This window comes from Sitophilus oryzae, unplaced genomic scaffold, assembly GCF_002938485.1.
Source record: "Sitophilus oryzae breed Bouriz unplaced genomic scaffold, Soryzae_2.0 scaffold_813_pilon_pilon, whole genome shotgun sequence".
Lineage (NCBI taxonomy): Eukaryota > Metazoa > Arthropoda > Insecta > Coleoptera > Curculionidae > Sitophilus > Sitophilus oryzae.
In genome coordinates this window covers 4,904,856-4,927,306 of record NW_022147432.1, presented here as the reverse complement: position 1 = coordinate 4,927,306, position 22,451 = coordinate 4,904,856, and the positions used below count along the sequence as shown (strand labels likewise).

Sequence of the window (22,451 nt, the reverse complement as noted above, 5' to 3'; positions counted from 1 at the left end):
CTTCTCTTATAAGTATTTATTGTTGTTTTTTTTTGTATTATTTTTTAATATTTTTAAGTATGTTTATACGATGTGAAAGAAAAAGAAAAGACATTTTTTTTTCTTTTTTTTAATATTGTTTTGTAAATTTTGTAATGTAATGGGGTTTTCCGTAAATAAATAAATAAAAAAAGTACAAAAAAAGTAAAGTGCCTTTAGTTTCAAAATAGTTTCAAACCTCTCGTTTATTCTTTAAAGTTTAAACTCTTGACTTATTCGGTATAGGCTTTCCGGAGACTGAGCTGCGAACATATCTAACACAGCGAGAATACTATTTCCAGCAAAATGCCCTCTAACCATCATAACTTTTTCAGAAGTTGGGAAATTCCTAATTATTTTTTACAAAAATTAATCTATTTGGTACCTTCAAATTTTTGTAAACAAAATGTGACATCGAACTTGACAATGACACAATGGTATTTTAATTGTAGCTTCTCTGGGTCATATAGAGTTTACTAGAACCGGAAGAACTATATTCAGTTCAGTTTCACTCCTATTAAGGACCTGCAAAAACCGGAGCGGAGTACTGGGATAGGAGTGGTGCAGGTGCAGACATACTTGGTGCAGACATAGAAAGAGGACAAATACAATAGGTAAGTTTTATAGCTTCGGCATTAAAAACTTTCTAAATTTTCCAGAAAATGTCTAGAAAAATATGAAATTTTAAAAGTTTTAAAAATTAATTAAATTATTTTTTTTTTCTTTCAACAAGTTCTCTTTCAGTTTCAAGTCTCTTGTAGGTCTTACATTATTCAGGATGTATATTTTAGTCGTTTTAGTAGTTTAGTAGTAAACAGGGTGGCGCACCTCATTCGCCTTGGTTGATTATGCGAAAACGGAAAGATGTAGAAACAAAATATTTTATGGGTATATGTGGGGAGACCATGTGCACAATTTAAAATTATTTTGAAATATACAGGGTGTTTCAGAACTAAGATCCATACCAAAGTTATATTTTTTCTTATGGAACACCCGGTATTTTATTTCATTTTTGGATTCTTGGGCCCAAAAAAAGGCTTTTATTATAAGGGTTGTTTGTTTAAAATCTTTGGTTTTTGAGATATTTAAAGATATTTAAATTTGCATGCTACAATAGAATAGATTATTAACACCCTGTACATTACGTTTCAGAATTAATTCTTATGCTGAGTTTAAAGGTAGAGAAATAAACTTTACTGGAAAATGGTATTGCTTGCTTAAATTTATACAGGGCTATCAAAAGTTGCTGATCTATTTTAAGGATATATTTTATATAAACACTCCGTTATTTTAAATGCGACATCCTGTATTTTTTTAAATAAGTCGAAGCAGATTTAAATGCTCTTCCAAACTATATTAGGGTTTCCCATTCCTATCTAGCTCAGATTTTGAATAAAAAGCGATTTTTAAATAAAATTTCAATCAAGATTGCTGGTGTCGCCATGGCAATTTTCTAGTGACAGTTAGTAACTATTTTCAAAGTCAACACTAGTTTATGGACATTAATATATATAATTTATAACAGTTTACTTAAATTTAACTACAATAGTTTAATAAGTAAGTATTCATTATTTTATCAAGAAAAATAAAGCAGTATCTGTTGGCGGAACGAATGGATATGTTACTAGCTTTGGTTACTAGTGATTTTATTTTGTGAGGAAAATTAATTGCTTCTTGGCCTCAAGGGCTTATGCTTAAAGATATCAAAATAGGAATCTTCCTGATAAGCGTTCTCTTGAAAAACTATATATTTGTCCTATTTGGCAGAGCTGGTAGTGTGGTTGTGGTTTATAAAAAACCTATTTGGCAGAAACCTGTCATTAGAAGTGAAGAAAATGAATTTGCCGTAATTGGCTCTTTTATAGAAAATCCATATATCTACAACTCATCGTAAAATAAATCAAAGAATTACTTCTTCGTTTTTCTTGATAGAATAATGAATACATATTTAATAAATATTTTTTATTAAACTCTTGTAGGTAAATTAAATAAACATAAACTGGTATAAATTTAAATAAGTCCATAAACTAATTTGGATTTTGAAAATAGCTACTAGCTATCACTAGAAACATGCCATGACGACACTAGCCCTTTTGGTTGCCATTTTTTTGAAAAATTGGTCTTTATTCAAAATCTGAACTAGATAGGTATAGGAAACCCTAATATAGTTTGAAAGAGCATTTGAATCTGCTTCGATTTATTTAAAAAAATACAGGGTATTGTATTTGAAATAACGAAGTTTTTATGTAAAATATATATTTAAAATAGACCAGCAATTTTTGATACCCCTGTATAAATTTAAGGAAGCAATAACATTTTTCTGTAAAGTTTATTTTTTTTACCTTTAAGCTCAGCACAAGAATTAATACTGAAAAGTAACGTACAGGGTGTTAATAATCTATTCTATTGCAGCATGCAAATTTAAATACCTTTAAATATCTCAAAAACTAAAGATTTTAGACATATTTAACCCTTATAATAAATGCCTTTTTTTGGGCTCAAGAATCCAAAAATGAAATAAAATACCGGGTGTTCCATAAGAAAAAATATAACTTTGGTATGGATCTTAGTTCTGAAACACCCTGTATATTTCAAAATAATTTTAGATTGTGCCACATTGCCTCTCCACATATACCCATAGAATATTTTGTTTCTACACCTTTTTGTTTTCGTATAATAAGGGTATAATCAACCGAGGCGAATGAGGTGCGCCACCCTGTATTTTAATCCTTCACTTTTGTATATTTCTTGTTCATTTTATTAGTTAATTCTGTTAACTTTTCTGTAAATATTTTCTTTTTCTTACACGCTATTACTTGGAAAGATATAATAATAATAAATCCTCCCAGAATAAAACAATTATACAAGTCAGTGTGTGTCAGTGTTAAATATTTCTAGTAAGAAAACCTTCTTTGCATGTACGTAAATATTACCTGTACAAACGTCATAATATCAGGTAAAATAAAAATAATGCAATTTAAAATACCACACAATATTAAAAATAGAAATAAACGTCAATTCGAAAGGTATTAAAAAACACAAATGTATTAGTTAAAAATCACGCAAGTATAATTCAGAGATTTAACTTGATTACGTGTTTTATATACAGGGTTAAAAATAAAAGTACTTTCCTTGAACGTACTTTGTATTGTTCAAGACTTTGATGAGAAAGCATTGCTTTTTTAATTGTATTTACATATCTCTGGCCGCGAAAAACATTGGATTTTCCGAGAACAAATCCACTATCAGACATCGCTACTATCACATTTATAAATAAATTTATTTATAAAATATAACGTTAAATAATAAAAGAATATAATCAAATATACTTCTATAACATACAGTGTTAGTTCTTTCTCTCTCGTTTAAACAACGGAATATAGTTGTTCTTGTCTGGTAGATATGAACCTGTTTTATGAATCTTCGACAGCTGTTCAATTATTTTTGGTTTTTCTGTAGCTACGTGCTATAGGTCAATCGTATTAATATACGGAAAATACTTCGATCTGCGATACACTGCGCCAGTCCAAGTCGGTTAGTGAAGAGTACCAGACAGTACCTCAGGGTAATCATGTTTCAGTTTTCGTACGCGATCGCTCTGTTTTGTTTAGTTTTGTTTGTCAACCAGAGTTATTCAAGTAAGTTTATATTTAAAACATTTTATCCAATAATTATTGAATTAAATAAAATATATTATTTACTTCATTTTATTAATTAAGTCATATTAATTTTCAAACAAAAAACAAATATTTCGTCTCGATGACAATCTTGTTTTTTTAAACGTATTACTAGTGATCTTAATAGATTTCTATATTTCTTTTTAAAGTCATTAAAAAGGCAAGGTTAGTTTAAAATATTTCTGATTTTACACAAACATGCAATTTTTTAATTATATTTTAAATATTAATTCATTGACTTTGGAGGATTAGGAACATAATTATACAGGGCGAGTCTTAAATAAGTATAATTTTTTTCAAGGCTGATAGATCTCGAGTATATTTTCTCTTCGTCGTTTTTCAAATAAGCCCAAATAGTGGCGGATACAGAGGGGGGGGGCATGGGACCCGGCCCTCCCCCCTAACGTCTCTAAATTGGGTTAAATATTAGGCTTTTGGGTTAAAAATGGCGCCGTGAAAAGCATATTCTACATTACTTTTCATTTGGGCCCCCCCTAAAATAAATTCCTGTATCCGCCCCTGAGCCCAAAACAAAAATTGTTTTACTTTTTAAATTTTAAAAAATAAAGAGTTTTTGCTCAAATTTTGAGAACCATCACTGATTTTTTTCTGTTTTTCTTCAACCTATATTGAAAATTTAAAAAAAATTGAAAAATAAAATATTTCATATTTTTTAACGAAAAAAATAATTGACGCGTTATTTGGTGTTGGAAAATACCACCCCTAAAATATATACATTTATTTGGGATTCACCCTATATAATACTTCTAATAATATTACAAAAAAATCTGTAAAAAATATGAAGGTTTAAATTATCTATAAAAAATAAGTACACTCACCGGTACGGAAAACAGGCACCTTAAAATTTTGATGTACAGGGTGGTCGAAATTGGTCTGTTTTAAAAGAGAAAACTAGATAGAGCAAAACCGACATAGATGTCATGGGCTCGATTTCTGAGACACGTTTAATGGCGTAAACCCCCTGTTGATATTTTCACTGCCAACTGAGATACGGTTTTTTTGAGTTTTTTAACATTTGGAAAATTGCCCATAACTTTTGTATTTCGCGGAATAATAAAATTCTGTGAAAACGTTCTTAAGGCACTTTTTTAAGCACGATCCAGTGGCGTATTCAGTTTTTTTCTATACTTGCTTTCTTGTCAAAAATCATAAAAAATATAATTTTTTAAATGAAAATCATAGTTGGCTATGACCTTAAAAAAATGCTGGCGTTTAACCCTTTCCAACGATATCAAGTTATGTGCATTTATTTCGAAGAATGAGAGAACTATTTGGTTTTTAATCTTTGTATCGAAGCGGGCCTTAGTTTTGTGTACCTATTGCCTAATTATTTTCTATCACAATTTAATATTCTATATTATTTATCTGCATAATTAAAAACTTTTGAAAAGGTAAATCAACATTCTATATTAGTATTACTAATTACAATTAAAACTCCAGGGTTACAACTGAACTATTAAATGGAGAATTTATAGAGAATTGGGTTGGAACAAGGTGCCCATATCTTAGCCTGCTAAGTCCTGCGATTTAACTCCTTTCGACTTTTTTAGGGGGGAAATTAAAAGATCTTATATATAACGGAAGAACCATTGGGACGAGAAAAGAATAATTGCAGAAGGCTACTAGGCAAGCTTTTGGACTTATTACACCAGTTCGCCTAATAAATCGTTGTAACTCTGTGCGCAAAAGATGTTTATTGTGTATTCAACAAGGAGGTGCTTTATCATCATCTTTATTTTTTTTAGAAAACTATATTTGTCACTCAAAAAATACGTACCATTACTACTAATAATAGAATGTTAATTTACCTTTTCAAAAGTCTTTAATTATGCAGATCAATAATCATATAGAATATTAAATTGTGATAAAAATAATTAGGCAAATAGGTTAACACAAAATCAAAGCCCGCTTCGATATAAAGATAAAAAAAAATAATATTTCTCTGATTCTTAAAAATAGATACCCATAACTTTATATTGTTGGAAAGGGTTAAATGGCAGCATTTTTTTAAGTTCATAGCCAACTATGATTTCCATTTAAAAAAATATATTTTTTATTATTTCTGACAAAAATAGCAAACATAGAAAAAAACTGACTACGCCACTGGATTGCACTGAAAAAGAATGTTTTAGAGAATTTTATTATTTCGCGAAATAAAAAAGTTATAGGCAATTTTCAAAATGGTAAAAAATTCAAAAATCTCTCGGCTTACGCCATTAAACGTATCTCAGGAATCGAGCACATGACGTCTATGTCGGTTTTGCTTTATCTAGTCAGGAAATAGGTATTCTCTGTTAAAACAGACCAATTTCGACCACCCTGTACATATTTTAAAGTTTAATATATTTTGTTCTGGATTTGGTTCTGGTTCTATGATTTTGACGATTTTTTAAGCAATTTGTAGCTAAATTATTTGACTTTTCAGTAACTCTTTCTAAATTAAAAATGAAAGTTTTCATCTGTCAATTATACGAGGGAAAACATGTTAATATTTTGGTGAAAGTTTGAAACACCCTGTGGAATATGTTAACAAATCAAGGAATTTAAAAATCAGTTTATCATCTAGCATCTAGGCTCGTCTATTCTCGATAGTTTCTTTTTTGATTCATCTCAACAACAGCTTTATTTTTATTTTTTTATTTATTTTTAGAAAGAGACTAAAAAGTCAAATAATTTAGCTACAAATTGCATTAAAAATCATCAAAATCGGTCCACTAGAACACTATACATATATAAAACTTTAAAATACATGAAAATTTTAAGGTGCCCGTTTTTCGTACCGGTGAGTGTATAGTGTATATTAAAAGTGAATTTTATACCTCTCCTAAAAGTTAATATAAAATATAAAATGAACAATATAATAAGAAACGTAATTAAAGATAATCTAAAAATTGCCTTTAATTTTATAAGATCCCAAAAACTAACAACACATAACAAATATAATTTCAATAATAAATATTCAGAATTAGCTGTATAGTTCTCTTAATAATTATTTTCATTTTACAAGATATATTTCTTGTGAATGTTATCAAAAACATACTTTCACTTTGCAATAACCAAATTTAAATATTTCCAATAATGTTTATGATGAAAATAGTCAAAAGGTCAACATGAATTTGAATTAGAAACAATGAAAAGATTGTTAATAATATGATTTATGAATGTTAGGCATTAAATTAAAAAAAAACGAATTTAAAAATATGAAAAACACAAGTGGGAAATAATTCATTCTCAGTTATATTTTTCGGTTTAACTTAAAAAATGTAATTTCGTGTTTCGTGACACAAAAATACACAGAAAAGGTGTTGAAAGGCTGGAATGATTTATTGATTGATTATTATTTGTTGATTTAATATATGTTTTTGTTTAGACTGGGTCATCGATGATGAAGGCTGCACTACGCCGGATAGGAAGACTGGGAATTGCATTGCTCTCACCAACTGTGAGCCAATTCTGCGAGTTCTCAGAACGATCAAAAGACCGGTTTCTACTGAAGTCGCGCAAAAATTGCAAGCCTACAATTGCGGCGTCGATTCCAGAAGGAAAGTTAAGGTATACTAATAGTAATAAGAATGTCTATTTTGTCAAAAATATCGATACCATAGATAAGTATAGAATATACATATATATAATATGTTTGTTTTGACCAAACATATACAGATACATAATATGTTTGTTTTGACCAAACATATACAAACAAAACGTACACAAACCGTTGGATTATTTAGAGTTTGTTTTGATCATGGACTATGAACTATATTATAATCTTTTTTTCAAGATATCATGGAATCGTTGGTCTTTTCAGTATTAATATAATACTGAAACTAGTATTATATTAACAGAAAAGGAGTGTCATATAAATAAATATCTCTATTTAAGCGAAAGGCATTTAAGAATTACATAAAAAGAAGTTAAATGACATGATATCAAAAAATATAGCATCTACAAAATGCACTATGTGCGCATATTTGAAGTGAAACGTCTGTCTCCGTCTGTCGGTCTGAGAACTCCATTCGGGTACCTCTATCCACGTGCCTAGTTTGGTTCTAATCAATCCATAGTTAAGAAAATTCCTGATGATTTCGTCCATTTAGAGGCATCGGTTCGAAACGTCGAGGGCGTCATCCTGTAACCCGTCCCCAATTATGCCGAAATCGACCCACATTTTTCTTCAGTATCAAATCGTTAGTCCCACCTTAATGAATGTGTAAACGAAACGTCAGCATCGTATCCAACTTTGCAGGGTGGGACCGTTATTTATTGCATCGTCGCTCACATTGCCTATACCCACCAAAAATCAACTTTTAACGTTTCTTACGTCAAAACTAACTGCCACAGTGACACGTGTCGTACACGGTCAAGTTGGTCTTGGTCCAATCTATAGATATAACAAATCTCATTTAAATCGGACGAATTTTTGATTTGATTCATTGATAATGATAAATGATCAAAATAACATGAAAAGGTGGGGCTCTTCGAGCACCATCTACATTCCAAGTTTCAGTCCCATAGCTCACATAGGGCCTAAGTTACGACGCTCCGTCGTAAGATCCGATCGTTACCGCTTTTCCTGTCGCGTCTCGCGTCTCGTCTGTCACGATCTTCAATTTTTACTCCCATTGCGCGTAAAGAACTTTCACTTCAAAAACCGGACAAGTTAAAGAAACGGACAAGACCATATTTTCTATGGTTTAATTACAAATGTATAGTTTTCCCTATACTTGTAATATAAAACGGTATGGATTGTTAACTTTAATTTTAATTTTAAAGTTCTGGGTTAACTGAAAATACCCTATAAATTTTGATTCCCTTGAAAGTGTCGAAATATAATTGCGGCATAAACGGCGGTATCTTTTTTATTGGGGTTAACTTAGAAGTTTGATTTTTTCACAGTTTCAAGGGACTGTAGATTTCTGAGTATAATAGTTTTAATTTCAGCTCTGTGTATAGTTTATCTGAAGTCAGTTGGAATAGACTGGGACTCTTAATTTCGGCACTGTCTTTATCGGTATCGACAGGACAAGGGAATTAAGAGTCTCACTACATCCAATTGTCTTCGGAAATACTATACATCTGGTTTGTCTATATTGGGTAGGTGAGGTGAGGTGAGGTCTGCCTTCGTTTTCAACAATAAGGTTTATCTATACATGTACTATACGTGTTTGTGTGAGCTTATACCTCACTGAACGAAAACATAGTGATTATCAGTTATTTAGTATAATCCAGTAATCCACTAAAAAATGCTTCAGACTCTGGAAAATACGTCTGATTTTCCCCGATTACCGCCATGACCTTATATCATTGCTAAATTGTTTTATTAATTTTCTATTGTTATAAAATTAAACCAGTTCTCAGCGTTGATTCACCTGTCGGAATCCCAACAGCTAAAACGTAGCAATAGAATGCTTTACTATTTTAATTGTGTATGTTTACAGTTCTGTGAAACAGAAGAATTTATTTAATACACATGTTGTTTATTAATCTCCACATTTTTCAAAAACAAGACAAAAGCTTTTATATTCGATTTTTTATTTTTTATGTACAGGGTGTCCCATTTTCCTTTTTTTACGAGGTTTCTCGTTTATGAGATACAAAGATGTGGTTTAGTATAGCATCCTTAGTGTCATACATGTTCTTATATGTTTTGTTTGTAGTACAAAAGTAGCACAGTGATGTGAAACACTGTGCTAATTTTTATGAAACTAAATATGCTGCACTCAGATTTGTCCTAGCCCTCTTAGTTGTATATATAAAAATATTTTTGGAGATATGAACTAAACTTATGTTTTCTCAAATAGAACACCCTGTATATTTATAAGTCATATGTTCTGGTTTCCTCATAGGTATTTGGTTTCTTACAAGGAAATACATCCTTCTTAAAGACCAAAAGAAACCAAACCAAACACTCTCTATATTTATTATTTATATTTTCACTTTCCTCCAAAATTTAAGTTTCCATTAGAAGATCAGCTTTATTAATAGACCGTGATCATAAAAGAAACAAAAGAATTCGACTGTAAAGAAGCTTAATTTATACAAGCTCAATCAGATGTAGAACGTTTAGGAGGGGGGCTAATCAACGCGACCTTACAGATCTGTTGTGTGTTCCCCTTTCTTGAGTTATAATGGGTTATAACTCATCATATAGTCTCAGGGCTTGGACAAAATCCAGTATCTGAGACGGATCTACAGAACCGGATCTACAGCCGTACCAAAGTTTATGGCACGAATGGTTGTCGTCTCGGCGCACTCAGTGATAGTGTGTTTTGGTGTTTCCCATTTTCTCCAGAGAATCTGCATTCGCCGTTGTTTCTCAGCTTAAATCTACCGAGGTGTTCGTTGAAGAGACAGTGTCCTGTTAGAAACCTCGCGACAATCCGAAGATTGTTCTTACTTAAATTAACGAAAATCTTTGATTTTTCTCAGTCGTAAGTTCTGAGGAACTTTTTGGAGTGTCTTAGACCGTTGGAGGATTTCCATTTCAGGTTACGGATGGAGTCCCCCAGGTTCTTTAGTTCCACTTTAAGTTGATTTCCGCTTGGAAAGCAGAACGGTTCTGGTCCAGTTAATTGAGTGTCCGCTCCTTTTCTAGGTAGATCATTTGCTTGTTCATTGCCTTGTATCCCTTGGTGAGCGGGCACCGAGAAAGTAGGAGAACTTTATTTTCTTTTCCTAATTTATACAGCTTCTCTAGGCATTCTTTGACCAACTTGAAATTGATGGTTACTTAGTTGATGGCTTGACAATCGGATAAGATGGCTATTTCCTGTTTTCGATAGTTCTTATCTAAGATAAATGTACGCATCTTACGATAGCGTAGATTTTTGTCTGAAGGATGCTGGGGTAGATGCCCATTGGTTCGAAGTATTTTTTTTTTTTTTATTTTATTCTTGGCTTTAGGTCGTTGGGGTTGCAAAGATGTTACTAAATTTTGTTCATTATTTTATCAACAGTAAACTACCTACGTCTACTGTTTCAAACAGTAGACAATCAGCTAATGAAACGGTAAATATGTTTTATACAAAATGGTCTGCTAGAAAATACGTACCTACTCTATACTAAAATGTGATGTCCCTAAACAATTAAAATAATAGTTTTAATGTGTTATTGTGCTTTTGTCTAGTTTTTAACAATTTTAATTCTGTAAGAATCTACGCTCAAGAGACTTGAAAAAGGTATATACTGTCGAAACTTCGTCATAAAAATAAAATAATGAACAAAATCTAGTAACATCTTTGCAACCCCAACGACCTAAAGCCAAGAATAAAAAGAAAAAAATATATAGTATACCAGGTCAAAGAAACGAAACAAAAAAAAGTATTTAGTTTTCGGTCCAAATACTCCTATCACTGTCCCTGCTTTGGTTTTGGAAGCATCAGTATACCTTTTTATTGTTAATCTAAGATTATACCACGTTATAGTATGGTTAATCAGATAGATATACTAGATGAAATGTATACTTTTAATGTTACACTATTACTACCTTACTACTATAAGGCTACTATCTATTTTTGGCAAACCATAAACTCTTTATTAATTAAAAGACATATGTAATGTAATTTTCACTCCGAAGACAACATCAATTTTAATTTGACGTCACATCAAGGCAGAAAGTAGCCGTTACTACCCAGATATATTTTTCCTTCAATAAGAAAGCAGAGAAATATTTAAATATTTATACTTTCTTATTCTAAGAAAGTTTAGTGAATTTGTAAAAAATTAAATTAAATATAAAAAATAATAGTTTTATTGTAGTTCACACTACTTGCTTGAGAAGTTATTACTTAAGATATATATATATATATATATATATATATATATATATATATATATATATATATATATAGTTACATATTAAGATATATTGAACATATAATATTTTGAATTAATAATTAACTGAATAAATTAATAATGATTGTATTGTTTAGGTTTGTTGTCCGTCAGAATCCATTGACCTAGAAGGAACTAATCCCCTGGATGTCAGTAACCATAGAAACAAGAATCTGCTGCCTACAGATTGCGGTTATATCGATACCGATAATCGAATTATCAACGGAGAAAATGCATTTTTAAATGAATTCCCGTGGATGGCGCTCCTATCGTACAGCGGAAGTAAGTTCAATAGACAGACATACAGGGGTGATACAGGGTCCTGCAACAATGTTTCGGGCATCTATAGCTCCTAGAAAAAAAACCTTAAGCATTTTGTTAAAATGCAAACCTGAAATACTCATATGTACTTGGATGTATTTCATTAAAATATTTTAACTTCTACAGCATAGCTCAAAAAAGTGTGAGTGGATCGGTATGATTTTGTTTAAAGGGAACACCCTGTATATTACTGCATTTTTTGACTTTCTTTCTGACCACTTTACATTGTCATAAGATATTATTAAATTTGTTTAGTTAGTTTCAGAGATATTAATAAATAAATAAAAAACATATTTTCAGCATTTTATAGGTATAGCAATAATTATAGAAATGACTACACTAGGTATTTTTCAATGTATCCAAAAATGAACACTTGTTGTATTTAAAGTATTTCAATTTTTTACGGTTTTGCAAATTCAACGGTAAATGGGTTCATGAAAGACAAAAGGCATCTAATGATATTTCTCTGGTATTTTGCCGATGAAAGAGCCATATATTTATAATACCGCGAATATCTGCGAAACCGTTAAAAAAATTTGAATAGTTTAAATAGGTATAAAAAACGTTAATTTTTTAATTCTCTATCTAACAAAAAATAGTATACAGGGACCATCGAAAAAAAAACAAGAAAAATTATTTTATATTTTGGAAAATTTGGCGTGAAACTTTCAACACCCAGTATGATTTAGTAATGTAGTTAGTATGTGTGTAGTTTAGTATGTAAGGATAAATCCAAAAATGCAATAATATACAGGGTGTTTCATTTAAAAAAAACATCCCGATCCCCTCACACTTTCTTGAATACCCCTGTAGAAGTTAAAAGTATTTTTTCCTGAAATATGCACTTTATCAATATTTCCAAGTTCTTTTTTATAGGACCTACAGATGCCAGACACACTATTGCAGGACCCTGTACATATACAGTACGACCAAAGAGTTTTAGATTCTAGAATGGGCTTAGAACATTGACAGACATAATCAGTTATATATCTTCCACAACTGAATGTTTAAAATTAAGAATTTACCTGTCAAAATTAGACATGTTGTATAAACAGACAAAAAGGGCAATAAAAAATACAAGAAATATTTAATTAAATTTGTCCAAATGTTTCAATAAGGAAGTCTTACCTAAAGGTCACTAAATGTCACAGAGACATGTGCCCAACCGACCGCCAAGTTAAAACCAAATACCGTATGATCGAAAAAAAACGGCGTTCAGTTGGCTTGGAAATGACGAATTGATGGCATTCCCCATATAATTTTACATATAAAATTACAGCGGTCTTCATTTCATAGTCATCGCTAACGTCGTTTTTTTTCGATCATGCAGTACACCGAGTGCGTCTCGAAAGTGACTCACACCTATAACTTTTTATTTTTTCAGATGAAGAAACGAGATTTGGTATGTTAGTATATGACATAAATTAGGATTGATTGACGTATTCAATTGTTTTTGGTCACTTCCTGTTTCACCGGAAATTACTACAACTTTTGATTTTTAAATGGCACCCTCGGTATTTTTAGCCGACCATACCGACAGGTATGGTAGGCTATTAAGATCGGCAAAAAAAAGTTTTATTAATTTCACTCAAAATGAGTTATTTGGGTCATAAATGACCTAAACACAAAATATTTTCATGGTGTCTGTCTGTCCGTTTGTCCGTCTGTAACACGATAACTCAAAAACCGCTAAACCGATTTTAACCAAATTTGGCACAAAAATACTGTGGCACCTGACAATCTGGCCATTAGTTTTTGGTGGGGGTGGAGGGTTGGTAAGGGGGTATGGGAGGGGGTTAAAAATTTTATAAAATCGTAACTCCAAAATTACTAGCTAGCGAAACGCGGTTTTCAATTTAAGATTAGGAATAATATTTGCAACAAAATTTGTAATCATCATCAATATCAGTCAAAGTCGCAGTTTTTGAGATAAAAAAAATATCAAGTATGGGCGGCTATACGTGCCTCCCGGCGCCAATTTTTTTACTTTATTCCATAGAAAATGATATTCAGAATAGAATGACATATCATATGTCAACTTTTGAGATTCTCGCTTAATAAAAAAATCATATTTTAAAATTGAATCTAGAGTGCCATGGGTATGTTAAAAACCACTAATTCGTAATCAAGGAGCCTTGGAAAAATAGATTTGATCGTCTAATGTTTTTATTCGGTTGTTGTTCGGTGTCTTGTACTGGCCAGTTAGAAAATGCTCAAATCGTATTTTTAATCATATCTCAATTTTTTCAAATGGAACGAGGGTGGCTCATTAGTATATTTGGAAAAAGCATTTTTTACGAATAATTTGGTATCGCACACTTGGTATTTCGAGACAAATTGTCGTTACAAACCGCATGTTACAATTTCAAATAAACCATATGCGAAAATGTTAAAAGTTGACATATGATATATCATTCTATTCAGAGTGTTATTTTCTATCGAATAAAGTAAAAAATACAAAGGGTGCCATTTAAAAATCAAAAGTTATAGTAATTTCCGGTGAAACAGGAAGTGACCGAAAACAATTGAATACGTCAATCAGTCCTAATTTATGTCATATACCTACTAACATACCAAATCTCGTTTTTTTATCTGAAAAAATAAAAAAGTTTTAGGGGCGAGTCACTTTTGAGATGCACCCGGTATAATTGTGTCTGTAATAGTATAGTCTATTTAACGAGAGGCTTGTCTCGACTAATTTCACAAAAATCGTTTTTTCGCGTTTTTCGAGTCTACGGGACCACAGTGCGTCGGACCGTTGTAAATTATTTCTAACTGCAATGATACCGTATGATCGAAAAAAAACGGAGTCCAGTTGGCTTGGAAATGACGATTGATAGCATTCCCCATATAATTTTACATATAAAACTACAGCGGTCTTCACTTCATAGTCATCGCTGACGCCGTTTTTTTTCGATCATGCAGTATATAATTGTGTCTGTAATATAGTCTATCTAACGAGAGGATCCATGACAGCGGCGCTTATGTCTGTCATTTTAAGTCACAGGTAAATCTTTGAATAAAAATATTAAGGAAAAAGTATAATGTTGTCCATGCATTATAAATCGACATTACAGATCCCCATCTTTGACAATTCTGTTTTCTTCAAATTCGATTTGAAGTTTTACGAATTTGTTTGTCTTTACTGAGCTTATTTTTTGTCATTATTTTCTTTAGAGGTAGTAAATCTATAAGGAAATTGCGAGGGAAATTGTGTCAGAAATGAAATTAACAGTGATAATATTACGATTTCCCGAAAAACACTGTAAAATAGTTAAACCATGATCTCGGTCAAAAATCGAGAGAAATAAGTCAAATAAGGGAATAACTTTTCACTGGTAACTATCAACATGTTTATAGTTACAGTAGCGGATACAGAGGGGGGACCCATGGGGCCAAGGCCCTAAAATCTATGAATTAGATTAAATATATTTATTCAAAGAGGTAAATTATATTTCCACTCATTTTTTGGATCGTTGTCCAAAGATCGTTAGGCGCATAGAGAAGGTTTTCGAATGTTCTCGTATGTACGAGTCCATTCTAATGGGTCTCGATTCTTCTCGAACGAATGAATCATTGCGGTGTCTATGCGATGTTAAGGTCATCCGAGGGCGGGCCATATTGTGAGGTTAGGTCGAATCCACACCGGCTCGCAACAATATTTTCTTGTAGAGGCTGTGTCTGTGTACACTCCTTCCGAACTCACGTGCCGCCACTGTCTAAAGACGTGAAAATTCATCTTAATCGTAAAGATTTTTATTGGTAAAGTGTATGTTTATAAAATTCTTGTTTGTATTTCAGAGAAATCAGGATTTAAATGTGGCGGAACCATAATAAACCAGAACTATATTTTGACAGCCGCTCACTGCATCGCAAATCTAAAAAACAGCAGGCTGTAAGTGACCCATTCTAGGATGAGGTTTTAAAAAGTATCGATATTTTATGGACATCGATATCTTTTGAACATCTCTAGTGACTTAAGCCAAGAATAATAAATCAAAAATATCGATATATTTTTACACCTCTAGCTCGATGACGTTTTGTTGTCTAAGAGTAAAATACCTATTTTTTAGAGTTTCAGTTAGAATTGGCGAACACAGCATCCAAAACGAGACCGATTGCGAGCTAAGACGCAAGAGAAAAATTAAATGCAACCCCCCAGCAATCGATCTTAGTATCGAACAAGTTATACCGCATCCTGATTTTAATCCTGCCACTTTTACCAACGACATTGGCCTCTTAAGAGTCTCAAAGATGAACTTACAACAAGGTAATGATTCAAACAACATTTTTAGCTTTACAGAATTTTTTAAAATTAAATAGGGATGTGAAAATGTATCGATATATTTGTGCAATAATGATGTTCAACACGTATCGATATTTTTTTAGAAAGTACAAGACCTGTATGCCTTCCCATAACTAAAACTCAAAGAACCCTCAATTATACCAACATTGTCGTCACAGGATGGGGTATAGTGAACCCTGATACAGGTACTCCTAGTAAATCAACCTTCTAAAATCAAATTTAGTAAAACAACTCGATATTTTGTAGAGGAGACGGCAGATATTCTGCAAAAAGTTGGTTTACCAGTAACAGACAAAGCAACATGTGCTGACATTTACAAACAACACAATATAGAATTACACAACTATCAGTTGTGCGCTGGAGGTGTTAGAAATAAGGATTCATGTCCCGGTGATAGCGGAGGGCCTATGGTAGTCCCTGGTGTGGACTCTAATGATGATGCCCAATACGTTCAACAGGTAAAAAACTATTAATTTTATTATACAGAGTGTCCTAGAAATAAGTGCAAGTATTTTAACTGGTAGTATAGTTCAACCCCAGAAACATGCCTATCAGATTTTTTTCGCGAAAAAAAATTTTGAAAATTCGAAATTTTTTGAAAAAAATTTTGGAAATTTTTTGAAAAATTTTGGAATTTTTTTTATTTTTAGTTAAAAAACATAATTTCTTATAATATGGCAACATAGGTATTAGATTAAATTTACAAGAAAGAAAATCCAGAAAAGATCCAGTGGTTCTCAAAATTTTAGCAAAAAATCATTTTTTTTTTTGGAAATTTTCAAAGTAAAATAACTCCGTTATGTTGGACATATTTGAAAAACGATAAACGAAAATATGTTTCTTTTATCGAGATCTATAGTCTGTCCAACGAGAAGATCCTTGACACTGATAGATGTGTCTGTCATTTTAATTTCAAAGTAGTTTGTTTTATTTTACAAAGAAATAAGTTGGTACAACTGAAACGCATAGCAGGAAATTATTATATTTAAAATTTGACTGACAAGTGATTACTTCAAAATATTGTGCGAAAAACTGTATAAAACTGAAAAAATGTAATCGAGTTATTTAATTTAATAAAAAACGGTATGTGTTAATACAAAACAAACAAGAACAAGACACCACATACCAAAAAAATATAAAAAAGAACTATTTCTTACTTTCAAGCTTTATGAAACTTCCCGCATTTATGATTATATTTATCAATATAACTTATGTACAAATACAAATTTGTAATATTCCGCAGGAATAAATAAAACAACATAAATAAAACAAACTATTTTATTATTAATAACACTTACCAAATTTTATGGGTACCTTAAAGGTTGATTAATTAACTTTAATCTTAATTTTTTAAACCAGTACCTTTGGCATTATTTTTCTTGTGCAGTACTAAAATCCATTATTTACGTATCGTGTGATGTCGATATTTTACAGCTACTCCAGTTTTTAGCATGTGTTTAGTATAATCCTTCTACCATATTCGAGATGCACTTATCTACGACGAGATGGTGTACGAACTTTAATGATGGTAACTTTATTGGTGTATAAGACTTTTTGCCTGGGCAGCGAGTATTAACCATAAACTGTGGTCTGGGTCTACAGTTAATTTTCACTCGATTTTTCCTCCACTTGACTTCAAAAGACACAAAACATACGTAATAACACGAATCAAAATGTATCATCTTCCAAAACGCAGGGTATTTGACAAAACTGACAAAAGTTGGCACAAAATTATAACCTCTAATTTGGCAAGACTTTGACAAGCGTCAAAAATCTAAAGGCGAGTTCATACGCATCGGCGTCCGTTTGTCGTTCATCGTTCCGTCAAACCAATAAAATTGAAATACGATCTGTCATTTTTGAAATAAACCAATAAAACTGGTTAAAAACAACAAGAGACGACGCATGACGGATTTATATTTAAACCCATCCATAGTTAACTTAAAAATTATTAGAAACTTTTTTTAGTAAAATAAATAGATTGGTATGGGACGTCATCTGCTTTTCTTCTGTCATCGTCTGTGTAAATCTTACCTGAGAAAAAAACAGAGTATACCACCCCTTAAAATACTTGCACTTATTTCTGGGACATCCTGTATATACGGGCTCTAATAATAATTATTATTGCATCTATTCAGGGTCATTAATATGAATGGAAACAGTCGATTATTGGGTATAATATACGAGGTACCGCAAAAAGTAAAATAATAAAGTTATAGTCTATTGGGGAGTAATAAATTTAAGTATACGGGGTCGGTCATAAAATCGTGGCACATCAAAGTTTCATTTTTATAAATGGACCCCCCCTCCCCCGTATATCATTGCATATCTCAATTATTCGTTCAATTCTAAGCAAAAATAGAGAGACACACAATGTACCCCAAACCAACCGTTTCCGAGTTATTGACCTTTGAAAATATCACTTAAACGATTCGGTTTAATTAATTTCGATGTGTCGGTTTCATTTAATGATGCCATTCTAGGATGCTGTGATACTTAATAATAATAACATTTGACATTAGTTTTCAAGTTAGCATTTATAGATGTATAAAATGAGATTATATCAAGTCTGGAAAATACAAAATTTTGGTTTAACATTTCAAAACCAAAACTCGATATCTCGGAGACGGTTGGATTTAGGTACATTATGTGTATTACAATTTTTGCTTAAAATTGAAGGAAGAATTGAAATACCCAATCATAAACATACTATTTAAAAAAAAAATCTTTGAGGTGCCACGACTTTATAGGGGACTCTGTATATTTAAATTTTTTTACAAGATGTTAGGCAGTTAAAAACCCTATAACTTTTGTATTTAACTTTTTGCGGGACCTCGTATACTTTGCCCAATAATCGACCGTTTCCATACATATCAGCAACCCCTGTATCTAACAGCAAGTATTTTAAGCGATGGTAGATCTAGCTAGCCAAATGAACATAGTTTCTATGTACCATTTTAAAAATAAATTTAAAATAACCGTTTTCAAAATTAAATTTAAAAAAGTAGTGGTTACATTTTGAGAACCGTCAGAATAACCGGGACCAGCCGACTCTCTTTTTTATTCGACGCCTTATGTTCCCAGTTACCACCATGAACAAGAAAGTATACACAACTTGACCGAAAATGTTTCGTAATATAGAGATAACAGAATCTGTAATAATTGTTTCAATTCCTCCAAGCGGCTACGGTTTGACTAATTTCGTTCATTGATTTTTTAAATGAAAGATCTCTTATCACCTGATGAAAATCGCCCTTTTTTAAATAATGTTTATGTTATTTAATTCGAACAATTATCGGTCTAGAAGTTTCACCAATGTAAAATTTAACACATTCAGATGGTATTTTGTATATTACAGTTTTTGTTTGTTCAGCATCCATTGGTTCAGTGTGTGTTAAAACAGTTTTTAAGTGGTTGAAAAGATAACAATAAGTATATAAGAACTTATTTTTTTCTAGGGAGTTGTTTCTTTTGGACCAAAATACTGTGGTTTACCTGGATACCCTGGAGTATATACTCTAGTTATATACTACATGGATTGGATACTAGATACAATCAGGCCTTAAGAATACAAAAATTATACTTCTTAATGGTTATAAACTCGTTGAGTGTGGTTTAAGCTGAAAACAAGAGCTGTACTTTGTAAATATGGTTGAGATACTCAGAAAATAAGACTGGACTAATTTAGTATTTATATATTATATATTTAGAAAATGTATGCTTGACAGAACAATATTAGGTTTAAGTTTTTCAGAAAATAAATGTATTTTTCATGAGAGATCGTATTTTTTCTTTAAATTAAGCGGCCCATACATTATCAAATAAATTGCGCAACGCAGGCTGTTGCGCAACGAGTTGCCAATGTATGGTAGTGTTTGATGCGTTGCGCAATTGTTTGATGAGTCTCAAGAATGCTTGAATTCTTTTGTGCAACAGGACTGTTTGCGCAACGCGTTGTGTAGTGTATATGTGTGTTGCGCTTCGTTGTGCAATATTTTAGTTCTTTCATCCAAATTCGTTGTTTTCTTTTTCGTCTTTTGGTATCATCGACATCATGTAGGGTATATACGATAATAATTGACGCAATGGCAATTGAGGACATGATTGTTTCTCAAACAATGCACAACTTTTAATGAAAAGTTTGATCAAAATTTTACTAAGTGCATGGGTGATGCAGTTGTGCAACGGAACATTGCGCATCGCTTTGTTGCGCAACTTGTTTGATAGTGTATGGACCGCTCAATTGTGCAACGCAGCGTTGCGCATCGCTTTGTTGCGCAATTTGTTTGATAATGTATGGGCCGCTTTACACATATAGGTTTGGCGCATTCTGTGCCAGTGCAGCCACCATCGGAAATTGTCGGTAGATACAAATACAAGGGTTTAAATAGCGAGTATACGACAAACTTTATATAATTTATCTAAAAGTGTTACGAAGTATAACTTGTGAAAATTTTAAAAATAAAATAAAAAAGTAAATATTTTGATATCTTCATTTTTTGAAGGTACATACATAATTATAATTTTAGAAGATATATTGATAAAAAAATTAAGCACTAGTTAATAAAAAAAAGTATACCATTAATATTGCAAATTATATTTTATTCTCTCAAAGTATGTCTATTTAATTTTTTTGATTATCTAATGGGCTCTTTGTTTACTCACTTGTTTCGTCAAACTGCTTGAATCCATTTTTGCTTTCGATCAAATCGGTGTAAAGAAGCTGTGAAGCTATGAAATGTGGATTCGGGAGAGTTTTGAATATCCGGGAATGTTAAAAAAGTAAGATCCCAGAGCGATCTGACATAACTTATTTACACAAGGATGAAACTTTAGGCTCTCAGTAGTGCTCTCATTTGATTTGAATACCGGCGTGTTTGGGGAGTTCGCCCTGTGACACCTTGGCAGATACAGGGCGAGAAAGGTAACTAAAATTAAGAGTTACTTAACTTAAATTTGTATGGCTGATTTTTGTATAAATATGTAGAATATTATTCTGAAGTAGTATCAAAAGTATCAGACACTAGACACTTTCCATGGACCTGAACTTTTATCAGACGATAGCAAATCAAAAAGTGGATCTTTGATATAGATAGCTCCACAAAAAATAAATGAACTTTACTTATTTTTACATGTCTGATTTTTACATATGTTATTAAGACAGCTATTATCTATACTATTATATATATATAAATCTCTAAGTCCTGACTGATCACTGACTCATCAACGCCCAGACCAAACCCTTAACCCTAGAAAACTGAAATTTTGCACAAGGGTTTCTTTTATGATGTTTACGTGAGATAAGAAAGGAATTTTTAAAATTTATCCCCTAAGGGGGTAAAAGGGGGGGGGGGGGTGGAATATTACAATATTTTATTTAAAAAACGGTCAAGTTTCCGAAAAAACGCTTAAACACGTATATTTTATTTTGTTTTTTACATGTTTTAAGATTTTTTATAAATGTAACTGGGATGTGAAAAATCTGGTGTGAAAAATCTCGTCATTGATTAATGATTTTTGGAAAACGGATTGACTTTAGGGTGTAGAGGTTCGATAAGAAGGGATTTTTCGAAACTCGAATTCAAAGGGGTTGAAACCACCCCTGAAATATTAGAATATTTTTTATTTAAAAACCAGTGAGTTTTTAGGAAAAACTCTTAAACACGTATGTTTTATTTTGTTGTTTTACATATTTTAAGATTTTTTAAAATTTTATACAGGGTTTTTTCATAAAATATGACCACTGAATGTTGTTTCATAAAATATGACCACGTTTCATAAAATATGAACATATGACCATATACACCAAAATATGAGTAATCACGATTCTGCTTAAACTGCTTGACGTAAAAAGCTTATTTCTGGCAAACGGATTTTTCGAAAGTCAAATTCCAACGAGATGAAACTACCCCTCAAATATTACCAAGTTATATAATAATATCGCCCTATTGTTTTTTCTCATGCTGACATATATGTGAGAAAATTTTATCCAGTTTGTATGTTAATGGAAATTCTTGCTTTGCTTTATCATCACCATTACAAATGATTAATTCGACGCGAACGAAGTTGCGGGTACATGCTAGTAAAGTTATATTTAATCAGTCAGACAGATTGTAATGCCCAAAAATCTAAACACAAAAATTATTCAGCCGTGACTATGAGCGCGGGAGAACTATGCGCATGCGTTTCCAAGTAAAGTATTTAAATATTTTAAAAATACTTACTGCTTTCGATTATTTTTGCATCCCTATTTGAATAAGATGAGCTTTTTTATTAAA

The 22,451-nt window shown here is 31.7% G+C and overlaps 1 protein-coding gene across 1 annotated transcript; it reads left to right on the top strand.

Annotated features, from left to right (window-relative positions):
- Positions 1-3,509: 3,509 nt before the first annotated feature.
- Positions 3,510-19,949, top strand: LOC115889345 (serine protease easter-like). The gene is made up of 8 exons (XM_030909322.1): positions 3,510-3,656; positions 7,087-7,268; positions 11,645-11,828; positions 15,669-15,762; positions 15,941-16,137; positions 16,257-16,358; positions 16,420-16,631; positions 19,632-19,949. Exons 1-8 carry the CDS (start codon positions 3,590-3,592, stop codon positions 19,737-19,739), a joined length of 1,146 nt encoding a protein of 381 aa, XP_030765182.1. The 5' UTR covers positions 3,510-3,589; the 3' UTR covers positions 19,740-19,949.
- Positions 19,950-22,451: the final 2,502 nt, after the last annotated feature.

Excerpts from the sequence above, each read along its gene's own strand:
- LOC115889345 (XM_030909322.1), top strand. The coding sequence starts at position 3,590 with ATGTTTCAGTTTTCGTACGCGATCGCTCTGTTTTGTTTAGTTTTGTTT. Across the intron at positions 11,829-15,668 it reads GCTCCTATCGTACAGCGGAA|AGAAATCAGGATTTAAATGT; the intron begins GTAAGTTCAATA and ends TTTGTATTTCAG. Across the intron at positions 16,632-19,631 it reads ATGCCCAATACGTTCAACAG|GGAGTTGTTTCTTTTGGACC; the intron begins GTAAAAAACTAT and ends ATTTTTTTCTAG.